The sequence below is a fragment of the Camelus bactrianus genome, chromosome 8, assembly GCF_048773025.1.
Source record: "Camelus bactrianus isolate YW-2024 breed Bactrian camel chromosome 8, ASM4877302v1, whole genome shotgun sequence".
Lineage (NCBI taxonomy): Eukaryota > Metazoa > Chordata > Mammalia > Artiodactyla > Camelidae > Camelus > Camelus bactrianus.
This window is the reverse complement of record NC_133546.1, coordinates 27,594,800-27,607,052: the sequence shown is the minus strand read 5'-3', so window position 1 is coordinate 27,607,052 and position 12,253 is coordinate 27,594,800. Positions and strand designations below refer to the sequence as shown.

General features: G+C 37.8%; 2 protein-coding genes across 2 annotated transcripts; both read left to right on the top strand.

Moving 5' to 3' along the window:
* Positions 1–556: 556 nt before the first annotated feature.
* LOC105077430 (trace amine-associated receptor 9) lies at positions 557–1,790 on the top strand. Its single transcript, XM_010965823.2, is given in 3 exon segments — positions 557–752; positions 755–1,420; positions 1,423–1,790. Coding segments are annotated over 3 exon segments (1,041 nt in total). The 3' UTR covers positions 1,602–1,790.
* Positions 1,791–10,827: 9,037 nt separating this feature from the next.
* LOC105077227 (trace amine-associated receptor 8) lies at positions 10,828–11,859 on the top strand. Its single transcript, XM_010965568.3, is given in 1 exon segment — positions 10,828–11,859. A coding segment is annotated over 1 exon segment (1,032 nt).
* The last annotated feature ends 394 nt before the right edge of the window (positions 11,860–12,253 follow it).

Below are 12,253 nucleotides of genomic sequence, written 5' to 3'. Positions count from 1 at the left end.
AGTCTTTACACTCTATACTGTAGGGATTTTTGAGGCTATAATTTGGAGGAGATGTAATTTATTTCTCCCTTCTTGAAAAAATAAAGTGCCGTTTGTCATTACTGCGGAAGTGACTACTCGAGGGAGATCACTTAGTAAATAAAACTCAGCCTTTGGTAGCCTAGTTAGTTCTCAACTCAGGTGGTTACAGGTGAAGATTTCAAAAAGTACAGTAACACAAAAAAGGGATTTTTCTAGTAATTAGCTAATTACATTCTATAAAATATATCATTGGACTAAATATATTGTTAGCCATTTATCTAACACTAAATTTGACTATAATTTTAATGACTTTCTGCAACAAGTTCCCACTCTAAATATATTAAAAGCTTGGGAACACTTTTGGAAAGACACAGCGATTGTAGTTAATATGTCTCCCTAAAGTGGTAGAAAAGTTACCATCTTTCATTTTTAACTAGATTTTTTTTCTCTTCCAGAAGCTTTTGAAATTGCCATCTCCTTGTTTTAAATTGCTTGAAATAGGGAATCTGAGAACTTTAATTCAAATAAGAGGGCAATGGTAAACAGTTTCTCCCAAGCTGAAGATGTGGCGCTCTGCTATGAGAACGTGAACGGATCCTGTGTTAAAACTCCTTACTCCCCAGGTCCTCAAGCAGTTCTGTATGCGGTCCTTGGTTTTGGAGCCGTGCTGGCTGTGTTTGGAAACTTCCTGGTCATTATTGCTATTCTTCACTTCAGACAGCTGCACACACCATAAACCTTCTGATCGCATCGCTAGCCTGTGCAGACTTCTTGGTGGGAGTGACTGTGATGCCCTTCAGCACGGTGAGGTCTGTGGAGAGCTGCTGGTATTTTGGGAAGAGTTACTGTAAATTTCACACATGTTTTGATTCTTCCTTCTGTTTTGCTTCTTTATTTCATTTATGCTGTATCTCTATCGATAGATATATTGCTGTTACCAACCCTCTGACCTATCCAACCAAGTTTACTGTCTCGGTGTCAGGAATATGCATTGTTCTCTCTTGGTTCTTCTCTGTCACGTACAGCTTTTCTATCTTTTACAAGGGGGCCAACGAGGAAGGGATTGAGGAACTAGTCGTTGCTCTCACCTGTGTAGGAGGCTGTCAGGCTCCACTGAATCAAAATTGGGTTCTACTTTGTTTTCTTCTCTTCTTTATACCCACTGTTGCCATGGTGTTTTTATACGGGAAGATATTTTTGGTGGCTAAACATCAGGCCAGGAAGATAGAAAGTACAGCCAGCCAAGCTCAGTCCTCCTTAGAGAGTTACACAGAGAGAGTAGCAAAGAGAGAGAGAAAAGCTGCTAAAACACTGGGCATCGCTATGGCTGCTTTCCTGGTCTCTTGGCTCCCGTACATTATTGATGCTGTGGTTGATGCTTACATGAATTTTATAACTCCTCCTATGTTTATGAGATTTTAGTGTGGTGTGTGTACTACAATTCAGCTATGAACCCCTTGATATATGCTTTCTTTTATCCATGGTTTTGGAAGGCAATCAAACTTATCGTGAGTGGCAAAGTCTTAAGAAGGGATTCATCAACAATTAATTTGTTTTCTGAGGAAGCGGACATCGGTTGACGCAATTACCACAGGGATTTTAAAACTAACGTGGGATTAAGGTCAAGCGCAAAATTAAGCACTTGGATCTAGAGAGGCAAGTGTGATCATGACATTACATTCAACAGTTAGTTGTTCTAAAGCATTTGTCGTCTTCCTATATTTTGGCATTTTTTAAGAATTTAGCGATAGATGAATAAGATTTGCTGATTACTTCCCATTTAGTATTTTTTTATGCTTTTCTGATTCTCTGCTTTTCTTTGTCTCTGAAATTTCTCCTTGTTTCTTCAAATAATTTGAATTTTTTAGTTTCTTCTACACTTATTATCAATGTTTAGTAGTCCAAAATATTAGAGAGGGGGAAAAAAAAAAACTCCTGCCCAACTTGCAATTAGATTCTTTGGGACAAAAATCTTTAAACTATATTTTGTTTGAAGAGTAAATACAGCATTATAAATTCTGGAAGTTTTTGTTAACCTAAAAGGACTTTTTAAAAAGCTGCAATGTGAACCTTTCTAGTGAATTAAAGACTGAAAAATACTAATGCTCTGTGTTTTCCAAAACCCTGGCTCTGCCTCCTCTCCAGTTTACAGACACTGTGTTCACAAAGAACATGTGTAGCGATACATGATTACACTACATTTTACTGTTGGAGAACATAATTTATCACAGTCAAATGAACACATCTACAAAAAGATGGTTTCTGTACTATTTTTTTAGTAATTTGAAGTAAAATAAGAATTTTGTATAAAAGCTAATTCAAATTAACAATTTTTTCACTTTTGAGTTTGTTCTTTGTACTAGACACTGTATTGGGCATTGCAAATATAAAGCTGAATAACCCAAATATAATCAAGGATTATTTCAAAATAACAAATACCCAAACTGGTATAATACACTCTAGGAATAGATTCAGTTTTCTCTCTGATAATATATCTTATTAGTCACCTGAATTTTAATTCATTTTAATTAAAATATACATTGAATGTTTTAAGATAGAGTAAACATTTGAAAAAAAACTAATAATAGGGTGATTTGCCTTCTCAAGTCTTTAATCACAGCCTCAAATCTTTGTTTAGGTAGCAGATTTTTCACAGACTATTCTGGAACAAATTTGTTTTATGAAATGAAAAGAAGAAATAACTAAGTAAATAGAGTTACATAAACATTACTTGTTATATGTTTTATAAATGGACCAGTTTAAAAATACTTTACATGAGAGTAAGCTGTTTAACATTTGTACATTAACATCTTTCAAGTAGAGCTGACAGTATTTAGGAGGGAAAAAAATCTAAAGATAAAAGAGCATGAAGGGAATTTGGAAGTCTTCACAGCAGAATAGCTGTGTGGTTCAGACCATCATGTCACAGAGCAGATCTACGGACCACCTTTCAAATGATGAAAATTAAGGTCCCTCACTCTCACTTCCTATGAAGAGCTTGAAGCTTGTGTTCCTTTAATGGTGAGTCAGTAGTGTTGTTGCATAGAAATATATGTTCCTTCCTTAATGGCAAGTGTAAACTGACACTGACACTCATAAATAATAATGAAAACCATGTGGGGGACTTAAAATATATATACACTATTCTGTTCACTTGTGCTATGTAGAGTGTAATATTTAGATGGACCGATGCAGAGATACTGTCCAGAGATGCTTTCAAGCTTTTATATTCACATCTGTAGGTGGAGAACACACTTCAAATGCACTCTTTCTTGTTTATTTTTCTACTTTCCTAGTAGTTCTTCATAAAAGAAATCTTTTTTTAAATTGAAGTATAGTCAGTTTACAATGTTGTGTCAATTTCTGGTGTACAGCATGTTTCAGTTATAGATGTACATACATACATTCCTTTTCATACTGTTTTTCATTATAGATTACTATAAGACACTGAATATAGTTCCCTGTGCTATATAGTAGAAATTTGTTGTTTACCTATTTTATATGTAGTAGTTAGTATCTTCAAATCTTAAAATCCCAATTTATTCCTTACCACCCCCTTGCCCCCCAGTAACCATAAGTTTGTTTAAAAGAAGTCTTTTGATTAAAGAAAAAATCCATTTGTTATTTTCCCCTAAACTATCTAGATAATCACTACAGCGCCACTCCTTTCTTCTACATCTCATTCATTTATACGAATGTTAGTTTAACTTCTTGGCTAGCTGCATACCAAACTGCTGCAAAGCCATGAATATATTTGGAACAAGACACAATGAAGATAGAAGTAGGCAATTATTGCAAAGATATAATTAATCCAGTTATGCCTGGGCTGTAGACTTCACAAATACTGTGTTTCTCACATAGATGTACTATTATTAAAAATTCATGTTTATTTTAATTAATAAAATACATATTTATTTAAAAGCATTGCTGAATTCATAATTCTTGTCCAACATGGATTTTTCTTAATAAGTTGATACTAAAAGTACAACTGCTACTTTAAAAAAATATTGTTTATTTTTTAAAAAAATACTGAAATGGAATGTTCAGACATAGAAAGTTACAGATAAAATTGCTGTCATTTACCTCAGTGTTGGTTGGGATTAGAGCAAATTTATCAGTTAGTGGCAAGGCTGTGAATAATCTATCACTAAAAAATTACAAAGATGAATAAACCATCATTAATACCTACATCCTCTTGGAGAGCTGCCAATGTCACTGGGCATTGCTCTAACAGCCTTTCTTCATATACTACTGATATACTTTTTATTTGCTGGTAACTATTTGTCCACATTATTTCAATACCTAGTCTAGTGCCTTGCACTTAGTAAGTCCCTACAGATATCTTTTAAGCAAATGAATGATTAATTCTTCTTTATTTTCACCCATCAAACAATTGTCTATTAATCTTTTACATCAAAAAAATCTGCCTCTTTCTTTTTTATTTGGTTTTCTAAAATAGAAAATCTTTAGTAATCAAGGTTTAGGAAAAATCCAGCCTTAGGCTATCAGTAAGCTTTGTCTAACCCAATCACTAAAGATAATTTTATATTTAATGAGAAAAAGTGGTAGAACACATAAACTTCCATAATGTTGAGTCTCTACCTGAAGTGGGAATACACGAGGTGATACCTTAGAGATTTACTGTGAGGATTGTAACTGTCAAGTCATTTTTGGAAACATGCACTTTCTTTTATCTGAAAAACCTGCATATGACATCAGAGTCCGGAGTAAAGTTCTAAAGCCAGGCTGCCTGGGTTTGACTCTCATGCCTGCCATTTCCCAGCTTCAACCTTGGTTAATTCACTTACCCTTTTTATATCTTAGTTGCTTACCTATACAACGAAAATAATAATAGAGCTTTCTTACTAAAGTCTTGTGTAAAAATGACCATGATTTCAAACAAATCTGCAGATTTTGGAGACCAATCAGCCAATAAACAAACCACTATCACATAAATATTATTTGTTTCATATTTTATGTGTTCTCAGTAGAAAGAATTTTATTAGGATATTTTATTTCAGACACTTTCAGAACATGCCTTTACAAGACTGATTCTCTGAAGTCATGCAATCAAGCCTCTTAACTGAAAGGGCCACTTGGCTATTGGACACAGTATTGGAAAAAAATATTATTTTATAATTAGTTCAGGAAGAGTTGCTGGATTCTGTAAAAGTGCCACTTAGCTGGTTCAGAAAAAAAAAAAGAGTTCAAAAGTAAATCTTTCATAGAGAAGTAATAATTCTGCCTCCATAAGAGTAAGAGACAGCAGAAACCAAATATACAAATTAAGATTATGTGAATCTACATGAATAAAAGGATATTTGTATAAACTGCTTAATTACATTACTATTATGTGTATTTTTAGAAATAGTATTTTTTCCTTATTGTTAATATTAATAATTGAAATTATTAATGAAGAAACAAATTCCAGAGAGCTTACATTACACTAAATCCTGGAGCTGGGATATTTAGACCTATGTCTGTTTCAAAGCCAATACTTTACTGTCACTGCGAACTAGTCAGAAAAACCAGCAGCATTTCGTAGAAATGAAAAGGCAGAGACTATATTCCCAAGTATTACATAGCAGCTGACACTTATATTTTATTCTGTTCAAACATACACACACACATGCACACCTATGAGTTATAAAGTAAGTACCCAACTGTGCCAAAGGGCAATATTTCATCAACTTCTAGGAACAGTGCAAAGCTAAGCAGTAGAGACCATTTTAAAGCTAAGACTATGTAAGTTTCCTGTTACGACTCATCTTTGTTAAATGTATGAGGCAGGTAAAATTCACTTTAGCATCCCTCACCTGCCTTGTCTCTACATCTCCTGGGGACCCATCTCCTTCACATGAGCTGCTGAACAGTAACTGTTAGCTGAATGGAAGCATTAGCCATAAAACAGACCATTCTCAGAGGGTTTCCCTCTTGAGTTGTTAGTAGATAAAGGCACAAGAGAAATTTTAGGGTGCATTCAGAGAGAAGAACTTTACAAAAAGAATAAAATGCTAAGCATGAACTTTCAAGAAGGGAAGATTTATCCAGCTGGCATAACTTCCTGGTGTCCCTCAGTTAGTACTAATTAGTAGAAATTAAAGGTCGTCTTATTGAGAAAATTTTCTTCTCCACTCTCATCCAAGGCCAGTGCTGGGCAAGTCTGTAATGAAACTGCTGTCCATTTTTTGTTTGCACCCACATACTGGCCTGAGTCCGCTGGCTAAATATTGTTGCCCAGCTAGGGCCTAGTCTAAGTACTAAATGGGAGACGGGGCACTGTCTTCTGTGATGATAACATTTCAAAGGAATGGCTCTCAGGTACTTGAGAAAAACAGTCCTGGGTTGTAAAATTGTCAAGAGGCTTTTTAAACAATTTATATCTGTGAGCTGGCCTTGAGACGAGTTAAGGCCATGGGACCCAAGGCCACGGCCAGAGCCTTGAGATAAATTAAGGCTGTGGGACCCAAGGCCACGACTACAGAGCATGTTTGTAGTATGCAGTAAATAATTGCTCCACACATGCGTCAATTATATGAGATTTAAAACAAAGAAAATAGAAGTACGTGTGTGCTAGAGGTATTCTGTAAGCCTAATGAACAAAAAAAAACTCAGACTGCGCATGTGCTGACAGGAAAACAGGTAAAAACAGGACAGGTGCATCACAGGCGCGCACCTCCCTGTGGCAATAAAGTGTTGTTAACCCCATGGTGTCTCCGGCGGTATGGCAACTCCTCGTGCATTTTTTCATTTGGGCCGCTCACCTCCTAGAACCCCACGTAAGCCTCCCTCAGCTGACAATACCTCAAAGGGGCAGAGAAAGAACTTACAGTTACAAGCTTTCTGAGATAAATGCTCTAGGAAAAGGGAGGTCAGGGACCTAGAGTTAGGAAGATGGCTAGCTACAGTTTAGTCAAGCTGAGGGGGCCACTAATACCATCTTGGTCAGTTGTAATTATTCCGTATTATAGAGCAAAGGTATCATTTTCACTGAGTTTCTATACTGACATCCCAAATCACCTCCAGTTCACCCTATTGTGAAGTATATATGTGCCTTAGTCAGCTCGGACTGCTATAAAAAAAAAACTGCCATTGACTGGGTGGCTTATAAACAACAGAAATTAATTTCTCACCGTTCTGGAGGTTGGGAAGTTCAAGATTGAGATGCTGCCAGATTCAGGTCTGGTGAAAACCAACTTCCTGGTTTATAAATGGGATCTTTCTGGGGCCTCTTTTAGAAGAGCCCCCATCTCATTCACGGGGGCTCCACCCTCAGGACCTACTAATACCATCACATCGGAGGTTACATTTCAGCAGATGAATTCTGAAGGGACACAAATATTCAGTTTATAGCAATATGTTACCATGTATAATGAAGTGAAGATAACTGGGTAGCAGAGACTCAGACCTACCCGTGAATCAGTTATTTCCCAGAAGGAAACAACAGGCTCTAGTTTATGGAGGTGTCCAATGAGACCCATCAAATTTCCAACCTCCAAAACTGGAAGATAATAAATTTGCGTTGCTTTAAGCCACTACGTTTGTGGTAATTTGTTACAGCAGCCACGAGAAGCCAATACAATGTCAAAATCCAGAGTTAGGCACCCCTTGTTCATGGCCCTTTGGCTTTAAGAAACCTTCCCTATTTCTACTCCCTTGACCCTAATCTTCCAGAGCCTAGATCTGTGCTTGTTTGCTCCCCTGCTTGGCAATAAAACTTTTCCAATTGAAGCTCAGTCTTTGGTCTCGTATACTTCATTATTAGTTTTTCTTCAGCACCCCAGAATAAAATAACAAATAAATCAAATCAAAACAAAACAAAAACAACATGGATATTCTCTGAATCTGTCTTTTGATATCCACTAGGTGTCGCTTTTCCTCTTTACAGTTGGCTTATTAAAATATCGGTCAATGCTTATGGTTTCCTTGCCTTCTCTACCCATTCCCATTCGTTCTCAATCCACTGCAATTTGGATTCTGTTCTCAACATTACACCAGAAGAGGCTGAATCATGTTCATCAGTGGTCTAGTTGTAAATGCCAACAAGCAGTTCTTGATTTTTACTTAACCTGATCCATCATCAACATTGGACACTCTTGGTATGCCCTCCTTCATGAGCCTCTTTCATCCCAGGGGGGTCTGTAAGACCACTTTTTCCTATTTCCTTATCTGTATTTCTGTCCACTCTTCAGGCATAACTTTGAAATTGGTACACATCTAGTTCCTCTATTTTCACTGCATCCACTGTAAACCAATCAAAAATATTTACTGAGTGTCTGATACAGCCCAGGCATTATGTCAGGTGTGTACCAGACAATCACATTTACTCCTATGGCCTCAAAATCACCATTATGCTGAAGAATCCCAAATGATTATATCCAGCACAAATTTTTGTCCTCAGCTGAAAATGTAAGTCTAAATTACTTACTGAAGAACTCCAGTTTTATGTCCCTCCAACCAATCCCAACTTAACCCATCATCTTTCTCCCCAGATATACTCTTTCTGCTAGATACCGTATCTTTCTTGTTGGCAACCTAAAAACCTGAGAATAACCCTTGATTCCTGCTTCCATCACACAGCCCTAAACCTCCACGTCCTTTCACTCATTAAATAATGTATGTCATATTTTCAGAAAATAAGGAGGCAAGGTTACTGAATAAGAGTGGAGTGAAATCAAGTTAGGTTTGAGAACTGAAAGAGAAGAAAAGATAGTATTACCAAGAAGAATTTGGTAGATGATTAACCAAATAATTGTTTTCATGGAACATCTTTACTATCTGTTTTACTTTTATTCCAATGCATTTTTAAAATCTTAATCCTAAATGGCAGATCATACTTCTTATTCAAGTAATGAATATATTGTAAAGGAAAAAATTCTTCATCACTTCTTATTTGTTTTGTAGGGTCCTTCCTATATACCTTACAGGATCAATGCTAGCAATTTTCCTCAGACTTGAAATATTTCAATGGGGTTTTCAGTTTTTAATATACCTCTCTAATTCTCTGAATTCCTGCTAATATCGCAAGGGCAAAGACTCAGTGTCAGGAAAGGCTGGTACTGTCAGCACTGCCTGGCCCTCGGCTCCCACACTCTCCCATGTGGCAGTTTTGCAGTGGCCTGCAGTTGATTTTCTTTGCTTCATCTCTTAGTTGCTATTACAACTTAGATAATTTAATCTCTGAAGTGAACTAGGCAGGGCCTTTTCATAGGCTTGTCCATTGGCATAGAGCCCTGCTCTTGGGCTTTGAGGCCTGATTTTTGTAGTCATGGAATTCTTAATCATTTTGTCTTTGAATTCGTGTTTTGTATGTGAAATCCTAAAGGGCAGTGGAGCATGTCTGGGGGCTTGGACCCTGGAATCACATGACCTAGGACTGTCATCCATTACACCACCTCCCTTCCCCTGGGATGGGTTCTCAGCTGCCTACCCCTGATCCCCAGGACTTTGGGCACAATTCAGCCTCCTTCCTCACCCCAACCTACTAGCAGTGCCAGTAGGCACCTCACCCTGTCTGAGGACTAGATATGATGCAGGGAGGGTTGGGGGTCACATGTGCACTGGGCAGTCTCAGGACGAGGCATGGTACTGTCATCCCATCTCAGGCTGGTGGGGCTACAGCATATTCCATGGACTGAGCGGGTCCAAACCCCTCCCTCACCCCCAGTTCAGGTACCAAATGGGTTGCTGTAGTTGCAGTCCTAGAAGGTCACCTGTCTCCTTTGGTTGAGGCGGCCGGCCCAGGAAGGGGGCAGGTACCTGGCTCAGCTTCCTTGGCCCGACCTGGGTGTGAAATATTCAGTCAGCTCTTTGTGGGAGGGGGAGCCTGGCAGCGGGTGGGCACGAGCATACTGAGTCTCAAGGCAGGGTCTCCAGCACCTGTGACGGGCTAAACTCGCCCTGCTAATATCTGAATGCCCAAGGGAGTGAGATGCTTCATAGCAAAAAAACATATGGCAGGTCAAAAGACATTGCAGAAAAATGGAAATATTTTTATATTTTAGTAACTATTTCAGAGTGCCTATTCAGAGTGCCTAGTTCTATATTTGAACAAAAGGCCCCACGTTTTTATTTTTCACTGGACCCTACATAGTGCATAGCAAGTCTTGTAAATAGGAAATAGGTAATATTACTGTTCAATTCTGGGTGAGGCTATTTCAGGACAGAACTTAAAGAAATCTCTTGGCTGTGAAAATCAGAAGTGTTTCTGTAGAGTAACAGAGTTCAGAGAGAGATGTTTTGTAGAAGAACTTTTTAATTATAATTCTCAAAAGTGAGTTTCCTTTCACGATTCACACCTTACACCGCAGGGATTGCTTGTGAGGAACTTATAATGGGTAAAGTTTACTGGCTGGCTTCCTAAAGCACCCTAGGTGTTAATGTCTCAGACAAAGTGAAGGTGAAAGTCTATTAAGATTCAAATATGCAACTATTATATGCAATTATCCTCTGTAAGGAAGAACCTCACAGGTGTAAAGGACCAAATATTTAAATTAAAGTGTTTCAGTTATTCAGATAATGTGATTTCTGGGGCTGATGAAAATTCATAGTAGATTTGCTTAGAGTTAACGATGAGATTTAGACATAGTTACAGTAATCATTATGTAAACATAGAAAGGAAAAAAATTCTGAGTTTTTAAAATTATTCTAACTGCTCTTCATAATAAAATGGGAAATGAATGTAATATGAGGCAGTTTCTAAAAGCAGCACTCAAATATGCAGTTATATATATATTTTTTAATATTCAGAATTGAAAACCTTCTTTCTGAAGGGCAGAAACACAGCAAGCATCACTCTGCAGAACCATGACCAGCAATCTTTCCCAACCTGCAGCTGTGCAGGTCTGCTATGAGAATGTGAATGGGTCTTGTATTAAAACTCCCTACTCACCCGGCTCTCGGGTGATTCTGTACACACTGTTTGGCTTTGGGTCTTTAGTGGCTGTGTTCGGAAACCTCTTGGTGATGACATCAGTTCTTCACTTCAAGCAGCTGCATTCTCCAACCAATTTTCTCATCGCCTCTCTGGCCTGTGCTGACTTTCTGGTGGGAGTGACTGTGATACCGTTCAGCCTGGTCAGGTCCGTAGAGAGCTGCTAGTACTTTGGAGCCAGATTCTGTGCCCTTCACAGTTGCTGTGATGTGGCATTTTGTTACTCTTCTGTCTTCCACTTGTGCTTCATCTCCATCGACAGGTACATTGCTGTGACGGACCCTCTGGTCTATCCCACCAAGTTCACGGTGTCTGTGTCAGGCATATGCATCGGCCTCTCCTGGGTCCTGCCCATTGCTTACAGCGGTGCTGTGTTCTACACAGGTGTCAGTGATGATGGGATGGAGGAATTAGTAAGTGCTCTCAGCTGTATAGGTGGTTGTCAAATTGTTGTAAATCAGCAATGGGTTTTGATAGATTTTCTGTTATTCTTCATACCTACTCTTGTTATGATCATTCTTTACAGTAAGATTTTTCTCATAGCTAAACAACAAGCTGTAAAAATTGAAAATACTGGTAGCAAAGCAGAATCATCCTCAGAAAGTTACAAAGCCAGAGTGGCCAGGAGAGAGAGAAAAGCAGCCAAAATCCTGGGGGTCACGGTGGTAGCATTTATGATCGCATGGTTACCATACACCATGGATACATTAATTGATGCTTATATGGGCTTCACAACCCCTGCCTATATTTATGAGATTTGCTGTTGGGGTGCTTATTATAACTCAGCCATGAACCCTTTGATTTATGCTTTATTTTATCCATGGTTTAGGAAAGCCATAAAAGTTATTTTAAGGGGGGGACTTTTTAAGGATACTTCATCAACCATTAGTTTATTTTCAGAATGAATATAAGCACTAAGTTGAGAAATGTAAGGATATTTTCAAAATTATGAATTTATGATGAAATTAGATAAAAGAAATGAATAATACCTTTCAAGATTGGGGAAATTTATTATGCTTTCAAATTAGCTAGGAACAAAGTCACAGGGAGGCACTTTCATTTATAAGATATTGTAAAAATATTTACATCGTAAAGATGTCCATTGCACTAAGTAATAAATGACAAAGTGCGTCACCTATGTCACCTGTCTCAAAGCTCTGTTCACGTCCTTACCACGTGCACTTGTTTCTTCCAATTTCATTGAGTTCTGACTCTCATTTTGGTTTTGTGATCTCTAGTGATTTTCTCATTTATACTCAACTCTCACGTATCCTTAAATGCTCCTTCTTTCCTGGTCTT